This window comes from Salvelinus alpinus, chromosome 31, assembly GCF_045679555.1.
Source record: "Salvelinus alpinus chromosome 31, SLU_Salpinus.1, whole genome shotgun sequence".
Lineage (NCBI taxonomy): Eukaryota > Metazoa > Chordata > Actinopteri > Salmoniformes > Salmonidae > Salvelinus > Salvelinus alpinus.
The window spans coordinates 29,719,370-29,734,369 of NC_092116.1; the positions used below are offsets into that span (position 1 = coordinate 29,719,370).

Here is a 15,000-nt window from a genome sequence, read left to right on the forward strand (position 1 = left end):
ACCAGATCAACAACAACAACAACCAGAACAACAACAACAACAACCAGATCAACAACAACAACAACAACCAGATCAACAACAACAACAACCAGAACAACAACAACAACGGTACAACCAGATCAACAACAACGGTACAACCAGATCATCAACAACAACAACGGTACAACCAGATCAACAACAACAACAACAACCAGATCAACAACAACAACAACAACGGTATAACCAGATCAACAACAACGGTACAACCAGAACAACAACAACAACAACCAGATCAACAACAACAACAACAACGGTATAACCAGATCATCAACAACAACAACGGTACAACCAGATCATCAACAACAACAACGGTACAACCAGATCAACAACAACGGTATAACCAGATCATCAACAACAACAACGGTACAACCAGATCATCAACAACAACAACGGTACAACCAGATCATCAACAACAACAACGGTACAACCAGATCATCAACAACAACAACAACGGTACAACCAGATCATCAACAACAACAACGGTACAACCAGATCAACAACAACGGTATAACCAGATCATCAACAACAACAACGGTACAACCAGGTCATCAACAACAACAACGGTACAACCAGATCAACAACAACAACGGTACAACCAGATCAACAACAACAACGGTACAACCAGATCAACAACAACGGTACAACCAGATCAACAACATCAACAACAACGGTATAACCAGATCAACAACATTTTAAAAAAGACAGTAGGGCAACCTTTAATCCTTAAAAGTAGAACACAGCTTGCGATTGCATCAGACCAGGAAGTGATTCCATCAGAATAACTGACTAGGTACATTGTGAGTAATACAGTTGTTATGACAGCTGATGTGTGGTCAGAGTTCTGGTACAAAGGTCATCATCTAAGTGGTGGATGAGGCCAGTTTCCTCCTTACTATGCAAGTGCTTTGTACGCTGCTAAAGCTCTGCAATGAATCCAATCGATTATTATTAGAAATGATCAGAAAACAGTATGTTACAAAACTAATCAAATGTTATTGGTCACATACTCATATTTAGGTGTAGTGAAATGTTTGTGTTTCTAGCTCCGAACAGCGCAGTAATATCTAACAATTCACAATAATACACACACATCTATAGGTAAACGAATGGAATTAAGAAATATATAAATATTAGGATGAGAATTCTCTCACAGAATAACTGCAGTCATTAAAGGTGTTCTGATAGGTTTCACACAGAATAACTTCAGTCATGAAAGGTGTTCTGATACAGTGGGTTTACATTGGTAGAACCATCTTACCTAGCACAGATGTCCTTGAGTTTTTTCAGTTGAGCCGGCTGGCATTCCTGGGCCGTCTCCTCTAGTTTCTGAGACAGCTGGAGCACATAGTAGGAGGGCTGAGAGAGTGTGACCTCGTGTAGGTGTGTGTGTGTGTGTGTATGTGTGTACCTTGTGTAGGTGTGTGTGTGTACCTCTCGTAGGTGCGTGTGTGTACCTCTCGTAGGTGCGTGTGTGTGCGCACCTCTCGTAGGTGCGTGTGTATGTGTGTACCTCTCGTATGTGTGTGTGTGTACCTCTCGTAGGTGCGTGTGTGTACCTCTCGTAGGTGCGTGTACGTACCTCTTTTAGGTGTGTGTGTGTACCTCTTGTAGGTGTGTGTGTGTGTACGTACCTCTTTTAGGTGTGTGTGTGTGTGTGTGTGTGTGTGTGTGTACCTCTCGTAGGTGTGTGTGTGTGTACGTACCTCTTTTAGGTGTGTGTGTGTGTGTGTGTACCTCTCGTAGGTGTGTGTGTGTGTACGTACCTCTTTTAGGTGTGTGTGTGTGTGTGTGCCTCTCGTATGTGTGTGTGTGTACCTCTCGTAGGTGTGTGTGTGTACCTCTCGTAGGTGTGTGTGTGTGTATGTACCTCTTTTAGGTGTGTGTGTGTGTGTGTGTATCTCTCGTAGGTGTGTGTGTGTGTACGTACCTCTTTTAGGTGTGTGTGTGTGTGTGTGTACCTCTCGTAGGTGTGTGTGTGTGCGCACCTCTCGTAGGTGCGTGTGTATGTGTGTACCTCTCGTATGTGTGTGTGTGTACCTCTCGTATGTGTGTGTGTGTACCTCTCGTAGGTGTGTGTGTGTGTGTGTGTACCTCTCGTAGGTGTGTGTGTGTGTGTGTGTACCTCTCGTAGGTGTGTGTGTGTGTGTGTGTACCTCTCGTAGGTGTGTGTGTGTGTACCTCTCGTAGGTGTGTGTGTGTGTGTGTACCTCTCGTAGGTGTGTGTGTGTGTGTGTGTACCTCTCGTAGGTGTGTGTGTGTGTGTGTGTGTACCTCTCGTAGGTGTGTGTGTGTGTGTGTACCTCTCGTAGGTGTGTGTGTGTGTGTGTGTACCTCTCGTAGGTGTGTGTGTCTCTTCTTTCTCTCCAGTGAGTGTTGTTGTTGTCTTAGTTTGAGAAGCTCATCCATCTGCCATTCCCTGAGCTGCACTGTCTGTTTCTGTAGCTCCACCTCCAACGCTGTCAGCTGCCTCTGCACCGGCTCTGCTGACTGACTGACACACACACACACACACACACACATACTGTATTGCCCACTGTGTCTCTCCCTCTTTTATCTCTAGGAACCAACTCCCAGGTCTCTAGATACTTGCTGTAGTTCTGAATGGACAGGGCTGTATTCACTAGTAACCAAACGGAACCAAACGGTCAGGGACCGACCTAAAATTTGTCCAACAGAAACTCTCTGCAAAACGTTTTCTATTTGGAGTACACGTTTTTTGTTGCGAAACGATTTGCTACAATATCCGAAACGATTTGCTACAATATCTAGCCAATGAATACAGCTCTGAGTTAATGGATTATTTGGAATGTCTCCCTCCTCTTCATCACCCATCCTGCCCCTCTTCATCCCCCCATCTTACTTCTTCTTCATGCTGGACTTCAGGTGTTTCTCCATCTGACTGCGTTGTTTCTGTGTGTCAGAGTGGAGCTGGCTAAAGCGAGTCTTCTGCTCCTTACTCAGGGACCATACCTGTTAACACACACACACACACACACACACACACACACACACACACACACACACACACACACACACACACACACACACACACACACACACACACACACACACACACACACACACACACACACACACACCCCGAAATGTTCAATAATCACAAGCGGTATTTCTTACCGATTAATAAATATATTATCGTTGTTTATGGGTAAGATCTCTGCTAGTTACTATTTCCAATGAGAGACGGAGGCGAGAGTGACTCTCAGTCTAACCTTCTTCAGGTGTTTCTTACGGAGCTCTCTGAGTTCTTTACCCTGGTTCTTTAACAGCTTCAGATACGACTTCTGCTGTTTCAGCTCTTCAATAGACTGAGCCTGGAGATCTGAGAGAGAGAGAAACAGTGGAATTATCTGATTGATTTGGCCTCCCACCACATGATGGCGATAGTGAGTTTTGTGGTGTAATGTAACGTAGATGAGAGGAACGGAGGCGTACTTACTTGTCAGGACTATTGCAATAAGATCCTCTTTCTGGCCTGAAACTTGAAGACAGGGACATGACATGACTGGTATGTATATCACACAGCACGGTAACATGACTGGTATGTATATCACACAGCACGGTAACATGACTGGTATGTATATTACACAGCACGGTAACATGACTGGTATGTATATTACACAGCACGGTAACATGACTGGTATGTATATCACACAGCACGGTAACATGACTGGTATGTATATCACACAGCACGGTTCACGCTTCACACAATATTACACATTTAACGATGACCAACGAGATACGATTGTGAGGGGAAATCATGTCTGAAGAGATGGCATTGAATTGAAGTGGCTGGTGGGCGGCGACATGGGAGAACGTGCTCGATGCAATAGCTGGAATGGAATCAATGGAACGGCGTCCGTCCTCGTAACACCTCCTCCCACCAGCCTCCTCTGTAACAACGTAGGCCTACCTGGACCAGGTGAGCTGGTGAAGTCAACGATGTCATCGACGGGGGCGGGGACGGGGTGGAGGGGGGAGGGGATCTTCACAAGGGGGGCGTCACCCTCCAAATCCCGCCCTCCCTCCTTCGGCTGCTCAAAAACACTCTACACACACACACACACACACACACGAGTGAGACGGTAGCCAGGTCAACATAACCTAAGCATTATAATGGATGGCGGTCTAGACTTATTCCTAGACCGTTTACATGATAAGGAAACCAACATGTACTTATGCAATCTGGGTGACCTCTCTAACTAGTAACTCATGCAGTGGGGGCTGGTGTTCATACTTCATAGTAATGGCTGTAATGGACAGGTTTTCATCAGTCTCCTCCCCTTACTGCTGGGCCTTCATCAAAGCAGCTAGCTGTCTCTCTCTGACTATCAGTGTGTGAGCACCTGTGTGCGTGTCCTCACCTCACTGTTGTCCTCCATTAGAGACGCCAGCTGTATGTCTCTCTGGACCAGGAGACTGTAATGTTTCATGGGGTTGGTCAAGGCCTCAGCATACTCTATAACACACGTTTCATGGGGTTGGTTAACTTTTTAGGGATAGGGGGCAGCATTATCACTTTGGATGAATAGCGTGCCCAGAGTGAACTGCCTCCTACTCTGTCCCAGATGCTAATATATGCATATTATTATTGGTATTGGATAGAAAACACTCTGAAGTTTCTAAAACTGTTTGAATGATGTCTGTGAGTATAACAGAACTCATATGGCAGGCAAAAACCTGAGAAAAAATCCAAACAGGAAGTGGGAATTCTGAGGCTGGTCGATTTTCAACTCATCGCCTATTGAAATCCCAGTGGGATATGGATCTGTTTGCACGTCCTACGGCTTCCACTAGATGTCAACAGTCTGTAGAACGTTGAATGAAGCTTCTACTGTGATGTTGAGCCGGATGGGAACTGTTTGAGTCAGTTGTCTGGCAGAGTGCCAGGTCCTGGTCACGCGCATTCCACTTGATATCGACTTGCGTTCCATTACTTCTATACACACAAAGTAATTCTCCGGTTGGAACGTTATTGAATATTTATGATAACAACATCCTAAAGATTGATTCTATACTTAGTTTGACAAGTTTATTCAACCTGTAATATAACTTTTTGAAGTTTTTGTTCGAAGTTCACCTGGACCTGCACGAGCGTTTGAATATGTGTACTAAACGTGCTAACAAAAGTAGCTACTAGGACATAAATAATGGACATTATCGAACAAAACAACAATTTGTTGTGGAATTAGGATTCCTGGGAGTGCATTCTGATGAAGATCATCAAAGGTAAGGGAATATTTATAATGTAATTTCGTATTTCTGTTGACTCCAACATGGCAGAGAAATGTTGTTTCTATCTGATCGCCGTCTCAGATTATTGCATGGTTTGCTTTTTCTGTAAAGTTTTTTTGAAATCTGACACAGTGGTTGCAATAAGAACAAGTGTATCTTTAATTCTATGTAAAACATGTATCTTTCATCACAGTGTATGATGAGTATTTCTGTTATTAGATGTGGCTCTCTGCAATTTCTCCGGATATTTTGGAGGCATTTCTGAACATGGCGCCAATGTAAACTGAGATTTTTGGATATAAATATGCACATTATCGAACAAAACATACATGTATTGTGTAACATGATGTCCTATGAATGTCATCTGATGAAGATCATCAAAGGTTAGTGATAAATTTTATCTCTATTTCTGCTTTTTGTGACTCCTATCTTTGGCTGGGAAAATGGCTGTGTTTTTTGGACTTGGCGGTGATCTAACATAATCATATGTTGTGTTTTCGCTGTAAAGCATTTTTTTTATTTTTTTATTTTTTTATTTTTTTTTAAATCGGACACGATGGGTAGATGTAGTTTCACCCTGGTGTCCTTTAAGAATGTAGTCCGAGGGGGTTATGGATAGTATAGTCCTAGAGGGTTATGGGTAGTTTAGTCCTAGAGGGTTATGGGTAGTTTAGTCCTAGAGGGTTATGGGTAGTTTAGTCCTAGAGGGTTATGGGTAATTTAGTCCTAGAGGGTTATGGGTAGTTTAGTCCTAGAGGGTTATGGGTAGTTTAGTCCTAGAGGGTTATGGGTAGTTTAGTCCTAGGGGGTTATGGGTAGTTTAGTCCTAGAGGGTTATGGGTAGTTTAGTCCTAGAGGGTTATGGGTAGTTTAGTCCAAGAGGGTTATGGGTAGTTTAGTCCTAGAGGGTTATGGGTAGTTTAGTCCTAGAGGGTTATGGGTAGTTTAGTCCTAGAGGGTTATGGGTAGGTTAGTCGTAAAGGGTTATGGGTAGTTTAGTCCTAAAGGGTTATGGGTAGTTTAGTCCTAGAGGGTTATGGGTAGGTTAGTCGTAAAGGGTTATGGGTAGGTTAGTCCTAAAGGGTTATGGGTAGTTTAGTCCTAGAGGGTTATGGGTAGGTTAGTCCTAAACGGTTATGGGTAGTTTAGTCCTAAAGGGTTATAGGTAGTTTAGTCCTAGAGGGTTATGGGTAGGTTAGTCCTAAAGGGTTATGGGTAGCGTGGTTTCTTACCCTGGTGTTCATTAGGAACGTAGTCTTGAGCCTCGGTGTAGACCAGGAGGGAGGGCAGCATCAGAGGTTGATTCATTTCATTCTTCAGACTGATGTAGTGGTAACCTACACACACACACACACACACACACACACACACACACACACACACACACACACACACACACACACACACACACACACACACACACACACACACACACACACACACACACACACACACACACACACACACACACACACACACACACACACACGATTTTAAAGAAAACACACGTTCAAAGATCCCAAGAAAACAACAGGTCTCATAGTATTAGAGGTGATTCACCATTCTGATAATAGATTGAGGAGGGCTGAGCACACCCCCAATCTCATATAGACTCCACATTGACTCTGTACCATAACACCCTGTATATAGCCTCCACATTGACACTGTACCGGTGCACCCTGTATATAGCCTCCACATCGACTCTGTACCGTAACACCCTGTATATAGCCTCCACATTGACTCAGTACTGGTACCCCCTGTATATAGCCTCCACATTGACTCAGTACCGGTACCACCTGTATATAGCCTCCACATTAACTCTGTACCGGTGCCCCCTGTATATAGCCTCCACATTGAGTCTGTACCGGTGCCCCCTGTATATAGCCTCCACATTGACTCTGTACCGGTACCCCCTGTATATAGCCTCCACATTGACTCTGTACCGGTGCCCCCTGTATATAGCCTCCACATTGACTCTGTACCGGTGCCCCCTGTATATAGCCTCCACATTGACTCTGTACCGGTGCCCCCTGTATATAGCCTCCACATTGACTCTGTACAGGTACCGTCTATATATATAGCCTCCACATTGACTCTGTACCGGTACCCCCTGTACATAGCCTCCACATTGACTCAGTACCGGTACCCCCTGTATATAGCCTCCACACTGACTCTGTACCGGTGCCCCCTGTATATAGCCTCCACATTGACTCTGTACCGGTGCCCCCTGTATATAGCCTCCACATTGACTCTGTACCGGTACCCCCTGTATATAGCCTCCACATTGACTCTGTACCGGTACCACCTGTATATAGCCTCCACATTGACTCTGTACCGGTGCCCCCTGTATATAGCCTCCACATTGACTCTGTACCGGTGCCCCCTGTATATAGCCTCCACATTGACTCTGTACCGGTGCCCCCTGTATATAGCCTCCACATTGACTCTGTACCGTAATACCCTGTATATAGCCTCCACATTGACTCTGTACCGTAACACCCTGTATATAGCCTCCACATTGACTCTGTACCGGTGCCCCCTGTATATAGCCTCCACATTGACTCTGTACCGTAACACCCTGTATATAGCCTCCACATTGACTCTGTACCGGTGCCCCCTGTATATAGCCTCCACATTGACTCTGTACCGGTGCCCCCTGTATATAGCCTCCACATTGACTCTGTACCGTAACACCCTGTATATAGCCTCCACATTGACTCTGTACCGTAACACCCTGTATATAGCCTCCACATTGACTCTGTACCGTAACACCCCGTATATAGCCTCCACATTGACTCTGTACCGTAACACCCTGTATATAGCCTCCACATTGACTCTGTACCGGTGCCCCCCTGTATATAGCCTCCACATTGACTCTGTAGCGGTGCCCCCCTGTATATAGCCTCCACATTGACTCTGTAGCGGTACCCCCTGTATATAGCCTCCACATTGACTCTGTACCGGTACCCCCTGTATATAGCCTCCACATTGACTCTGTACCGTAATACCCTGTATATAGCCTCCACATTGACTCTGTACCGGTGCCCCCTGTATATAGCCCCGCTATTGTTATTTACTGCTGCTCTTTAATCATTTGTTATTCTCAGCACTTACTTTTTTAAGGCATTTTCTTAAAACTGCATTGTTGGTTAAGGGCTTGTAAGTAAGCATTTCACTGTGAGGTCTACTTACACCTGTTGTATTCGGATCATGTGACAAATACAATTTGATTTTAAAACAAAATATTGCAAGTAAATCCCCATGGTAACAGATTACAATAAGTCTGAATGCCTGAATCCAGCAAACCGTACTCAGTACTGACCAGGGCGGATAGTTGACACAGGACAGATACGATGTCCCAGGAACTTCCCATTCTCCTCAAACACAGCGATCCTCAAAGAGGCCAAGGTGGGGAGGACCACCTAGAGGAGGGGAGGGGAAGAGAGATTATCAGGACAATCCTCAGAGACACCAGGGTGGAGAGGACCACCTAGAGAGGACCACCTAGAGAGGACCACCTAGAGAGGAGGAGAGGACCACCTAGAGAGGAGAGAGAGGAGGAGAGGACCACCTAGAGAGGAGGAGAGGACCACCTAGAGAGGACCACCTAGAGAGGACCACCTAGAGAGGAGGAGAGGACCACCTAGAGAGGAGGAGAGGACCACCTAGAGAGGAGGAGAGGACCACCTAGAGAGGAGGAGAGGACCACCTAGAGAGGAGGAGGGGACCACCTAGAGAGGAGGAGAGGACCACCTAGAGAGGAGGAGGGGACCACCTAGAGAGGAGGAGAGGACCACCTAGAGAGGAGGAGAGGACCACCTAGAGAGGAGGAGAGGACCACCTAGAGAGGAGGAGAGGACCACCTAGAGAGGAGGAGAGGACCACCTAGAGAGGAGGAGAGGACCACCTAGAGAGGAGAGAGAGGACCACCTAGAGAGGAGAGAGAGGACCACCTAGAGAGGAGAGAGAGGACCACCTAGAGAGGAGGAGAGGACCACCTAGAGAGGAGGAGAGGACCACCTAGAGAGGAGGAGGGGACCACCTAGAGAGGAGAGAGAGGACCACCTAGAGAGGAGAGAGAGGACCACCTAGAGAGGAGAGAGAGGACCACCTAGAGAGGAGGAGAGGACCACCTAGAGAGGAGGAGAGGACCACCTAGAGAGGAGGAGTGGACCACCTAGAGAGGAGGAGAGGACCACCTAGAGAGGAGGAGGGGACCACCTAGAGAGGAGGAGGGGACCACCTAGAGAGGAGGAGAGGACCACCTAGAGAGGACCACCTAGAGAGGAGGAGGGGACCACCTAGAGAGGAGAGAGAGGACCACCTAGAGAGGAGGAGGGGACCACCTAGAGAGGAGGAGAGGACCACCTAGAGAGGAGGAGAGGACCACCTAGAGAGGAGGAGAGGACCACCTAGAGAGGACCACCTAGAGAGGAGGAGGGGACCACCTAGAGAGGAGGAGAGAACCACCTAGAGAGGAGGAGAGGACCACCTAGAGAGGAGGAGAGGACCACCTAGAGAGGACCACCTAGAGAGGACCACCTAGAGAGGAGGAGAGGACCACCTAGAGAGGAGGAGAGGACCACCTAGAGAGGACCACCTAGAGAGGACCACCTAGAGAGGTGGAGAGGACCACCTAGAGAGGAGGAGAGGACCACCTAGAGAGGACCACCTAGAGAGGAGGAGGGGACCACCTAGAGAGGAGGAGAGAACCACCTAGAGAGGAGGAGAGGACCACCTAGAGAGGAGGAGAGGACCACCTAGAGAGGAGGAGAGGACCACCTAGAGAGGAGGAGAGGACCACCTAGAGAGGACCACCTAGAGAGGACCACCTAGAGAGGACCACCTAGAGAGGAGGAGAGGACCACCTAGAGAGGAGGAGGGGACCACCTAGAGAGGAGGAGAGGACCACCTAGAGAGGACCACCTAGAAAGGACCACCTAGAGAGGACCACCTAGAGAGGAGGAGAGGACCACCTAGAGAGGTGGAGAGGACCACCTAGAGAGGACCACCTAGAGAGGAGAGAAATTATTTGTTATTTTATCACAATGCAGGGCTTAACAAATGAGCCCTATTGAAATGAATGGAATTGGAAGTAGTGAAAGTAGATGGACATTCCCAGTATTATGGGAATATTGTGTCTGTAGTATATTGTATATTGTGTCTGTTTCTGCGAGTGTGTGTTCGGTTCGTGAGTTTGCACTCATGCGTGTGTTGAGGCTGTGTTAACGTTACCTTGTTGAAGACAAACGTCTCGTCATCCCAGACAGGGTCCAGGCTGTTCCCATTGGATGTCCTGGTGCGATACTTCCTCTTTGTGTCGGCAGGAAGTCCAAACATGTCCACTTCCACGTACACGCCCACTTTCTTATCGGTCAGGAACTGACCCGAGATCACCTGGAGATGGAGGGATGGAGAGAAGGATATGGTCACACACAGACTCCTACCCACACACAGACTCCTACCCACACACAGACTCCTACCCACACACAGACTCCTACCCACACACAGACTCCTACCCACCCACAGACTCCTACCCACCCACAGACTCCTACCCACCCACAGACTCCTACCCACCCACAGACTCCTACCCACCCACAGACTCCTACCCACCCACAGACTCCTACCCACAGACTCCTACCCACAGACTCCTACCCACAGACTCCTACCCACAGACTCCTACCCACAGACTCCTACCCACTCACCCTGATCTTGACGGTGTTGGCTACGATGCCGTCCACAATGTTCTCAGTGAAGGGGTCAAAGTGTTTGTCTGTCCGTCTCATGAACTCTGGTTTCAGCAGGTAGCCACTGTGGCCATTATACTCAAACACTCCCATGTTCAACTGCATGGGCAGGTCTAAGAGAGAGGGAGGGAGGAGAGAGGGGGGAGAGGAGGAGGGGGGAGGAGGGGAGAGATGGGGAGGGAAGAGAGAGGGGGAGGGTGGAGAGATGGGGAGGGAGGAGAGAGGGGGGAGATGGGGGCAGGAGAGATGGGGAGGGAGGAGAGAGGGGGGAGAGGGGGGGGGGGGAGGGAGAGGGGGGAGGGAGGGGAGAGATGGGGAGGGAGGAGGGGGAGAGAGGAGGAGGGAGGAGAGAGGGGGAGGGGGAGAGGGGGGGAGACGGGGGAGAGAGAGGGGAGGGGGGAGAGAGATTGTCAGTCATAGAAATAATGAAGCAAGGGGACAGAGAACTGAACAGAATGAGAGAGAAAGAAAGCAAACGAGCGATGAGAGATATGCAAAAACATAAACATGATCAAATACAAATCTTAGAATCAACTATTAAAGACTACCAGAACCCACTGGATTCTACAATTTCATTCAATGAACTACAGGACAAAATACAAACCCTCCAACACGACAGGCCTTTTTGGGTTTATGGTATCCTAAATGAAATGATAAAATATACAGACAACAAATTCCAATTGGATATACTTAAACTCTTTAACATCATCCTCGGCTCTGGCATCTTACCAAATATTTGGAACCAAGGACAGATCACCCCAATCCACAAAAGTGGAGACAAATTTGACCCCAATAACTACCATGGGATATGCGTCAACAGCAACATTGGGAAAATCCTCTGCATTGTCATTAACAGCAGACTCGGACATTTCCTCAGTGAAAACAATGTACTGAGCAAATATCAAATTGGCCTTTTTACCAAATTTCCGTACGACAGACCACGTATTCACCCTGCACACACTAATTGACAAACAAACAAACAAACCAAAACAAAGGCAAAGTCTTCTCATGCTTTGTTGATTTCAAAAAAGCTTTTGACTCAATTTGGCAAGAGGGTCTGCTATACAAATTGATGGAAAGGGGTGTTGGGGGAAAAACATGACATAAAATCCATGTACACAAACAGCAAGTGTGCATTTAAAATTAGCAAAAAACACACACACCTTTCTTTATACAGGGCTGGGGGGTGAGACGGAGGCAGCTTAAGCTCCACCCTCTTCAATATATATATCAACTAATTGGTGAGGGCACTACAACAGTCTGCAGCCCCCGGCCTCCCCCTACTAGAATCTACAGCAGCACCTAAATCTTCTGCACAGATTCTGCCAGAGCTGGACCCTGACAGTAAATCTCAGTAAGACCAAAATAATGGTGTTCCAAAAAAGGTCCAGTTGCCAGGACCACGAATACAAATTCCATCTAGACACCGTTGCCCTAGTTTCCCTGGTAACAGAGCAGGTATTCCCAAACTGGGGTACACCAAATAAAAATGTGATTCACATTGTTTAAAAAAAATATATATATTATATTAAAAATAAACGGAAAAAAAATCACATTTTCAAACAGTACATTTATATTTTCCAACGGAGCTGTACATTTGGGTGAGATTTATTTCTCGCCTGAGTAGCCTTGTTTCACTGCCAAAAATGAAATTAAGCTATCTAGTGTTCAGCGAAAAAACAACACAATGTCAAATACAGGTAGCCTAGTTAAATAATTAACATCCAATCAGATTAACCGTTACTCTCTCGCGGGAAACCTTCACTCTTGCGCAGACATTTAGAAACGAAACATGACAATTTGAAAAATAAGCCATTGGAGTTTTTTGAATAAAGAGTAGTAAGACATGTATAAAAGCAACAGATACCATTAATAAGAAGAAGCTAGAAGCATCTTATATGGTGAGCTACCGAGTGGCTAGGACAAGCCCCATACTATTGTGGAGGACTTAATTCTTCCTGCTGCCGTGGATATGGCTGGGACAATGCTGGGGAAAAGGCCCAAAAAAACTACACAGACAATGCCTTCATCAAACAACACTGTTTCACAACGCATCAGTGACATGGCAGGAGATGTTTTGAAACAATTACTGCTTCGCATACAAGCCAGTGAATTATATGCGTTACAGCTGGATGAGTCAACAGACGTGGCAGGCCTGGCACAGCTCCTGGTATATGTCCGTTACGTTTATGGGGGGTCAATTAAGGAAGACATCCTATTCTCAAACCACTGGAAACCAGGACAACAGGAGAGGGTATTTTTAAAGTACTAGACAGCTTTGTGACAGCAAATGGACTTTGGTGGTCAAGATGTGTTGGTATCTGTACTGATGGCGCAAAAGCCATGACAGGGAGACATAATGGAGTGGTAACACGCGTGCAAGCAGTTGCTCCCGATGCCACTTGGGTACACTGCAGCATCCACCCAGAGGCTCTTGCTGCCAAGGGAATGCCTGACAGCTTGAAAGACGTTCTGGACACTACAGTGAAAATGGTTAACTTTGTTAAAGCAAGGCTCCTGAACTCTCGTGTATTTTCTGCACTATGCAATGATATGGACAGCGACCATGTAACGCTTTTACAATATACAGAAAGAAGTGCACAAGTATTGACACGTTTTTTTAAATTGAGAGACGAACTTAAAGTTTTCTTTACTGACCATAATTTTCACTTGTCTGACCGCTTGCATGATGACGAGTTTCTCACACGACTGGCCTATCTGGGTGATGTTTTTTCTCGCCTGAATGATCTGAATCTAGGATTACAGGGACTCTCTGCAACTATATTCAATGTGCGGGACAATATTGAGGCTATGATTAAGAAGTTGGAGCTCTTTTCTGTCTGCATTAACAAGGACAACACACAGGTCTTTCCATCATTGTATGATTTTTTGTGTGCAAATGAACTCAAGCTTACGGACAATGTCAAATGTGATATAGCGAAGCGCCTGAGTGAATTGGGTGCGCAATTACGCAGGTACTTTCCCAAAACGGATGACACAAACAACTGGATTCGTTATCCCTTTCATGCCCTGTCTCCAGTCCACTACCGATATCTGAACAAGAGAGCCTCATCGAAATTGCAACAAGCGGTTCTGTGTAAAGTGAATTTAATCAGATGCCACTGCCAGATTTCTGGATTGGGCTGCGCTCAGAGTATCCTGCCTTGGCAAATCGCGCTGTTAAGACACTGATGCCCTTTGCAACCACGTACCTATGTGAGAGTGGATTCTCGGCCTTCACAAGCATGAAAACTAAATACAGGCACAGTGTGTGGAAAATGATTTAAGACTGAGACTCTCCAATACAACCCAACATTGCAGAGTTATGTGCATCCTTTCAAGCACACCCTTCTCATTAACCTGTGGTGAGTTATTCACAATTTTCGATTAACAAATAAGGTTTTATATGTAAGATGGTTAAATAAAGAGCAAAATTATTGACTACTATTATATTATTATTTGTGCCCTGGTCCTTTAAGAGCTCTTTGTCACTTCCCAAGAGTCGGGTTGTGACAAAAACTCACACTCATTCATATGTTTAATTAATGTATCGTATAGTGTGTGTGTGGCTGGCTTACAGTGATGGCAAAAAACAACATTAGAAAGTGTGCTGACCCTGGTGCTAGAGGGGGTACAGCTGGAGGTTGACTGTTTGAAGGGGTACGGGCCTATAAAAAGTTTGGGAACCACTGCCCTAGAGCACACAAAAAACGATACATACATCGGCCTAAACATCAGCGCCACAGGTAACTTGCACAAAGCTGTGAACAATCTGAGAGACAAGGCAAGAAGGGCCTTCTATGCCATCAAAAGGAACATACAATTTGACATACTAATTAGGATCTGGCTAAAATACTTGAATCAGTTATAGAACCCATTGCCCTTTATGGTTTTGAGTTCTGGGGTCCGCTCACCAACCAAGAATTCACAAAATGGGACAAACACCAAATTGAGACTCAGC

General features: G+C 46.2%; 1 protein-coding gene across 3 annotated transcripts in view; it reads right to left on the reverse strand.

Moving 5' to 3' along the window:
- LOC139561427 (1-phosphatidylinositol 4,5-bisphosphate phosphodiesterase beta-3-like) overlaps positions 1-15,000 on the reverse strand; it is a 112,684-nt gene that overhangs the window by 13,540 nt on the left and 84,144 nt on the right. For 2 of the 3 annotated variants that reach the window (XM_071378505.1, XM_071378503.1), the window contains 11 exons: positions 10,998-11,152; positions 10,528-10,689; positions 8,615-8,714; positions 6,525-6,629; positions 4,422-4,516; positions 3,971-4,106; positions 3,497-3,538; positions 3,270-3,379; positions 2,900-3,009; positions 2,371-2,530; positions 1,298-1,374 (listed from right to left, as the gene is read on the reverse strand). In XM_071378505.1, coding sequence (XP_071234606.1) covers positions 1,298-1,374; positions 2,371-2,530; positions 2,900-3,009; positions 3,270-3,379; positions 3,497-3,538; positions 3,971-4,106; positions 4,422-4,516; positions 6,525-6,629; positions 8,615-8,714; positions 10,528-10,689; positions 10,998-11,152 — 1,252 coding nt within the window. The remainder of the gene's footprint in view (positions 1-1,297; positions 1,375-2,370; positions 2,531-2,899; positions 3,010-3,269; positions 3,380-3,496; positions 3,539-3,970; positions 4,107-4,421; positions 4,517-6,524; positions 6,630-8,614; positions 8,715-10,527; positions 10,690-10,997; positions 11,153-15,000) is intronic. The other variant, XM_071378504.1, reaches the window with a different exon arrangement.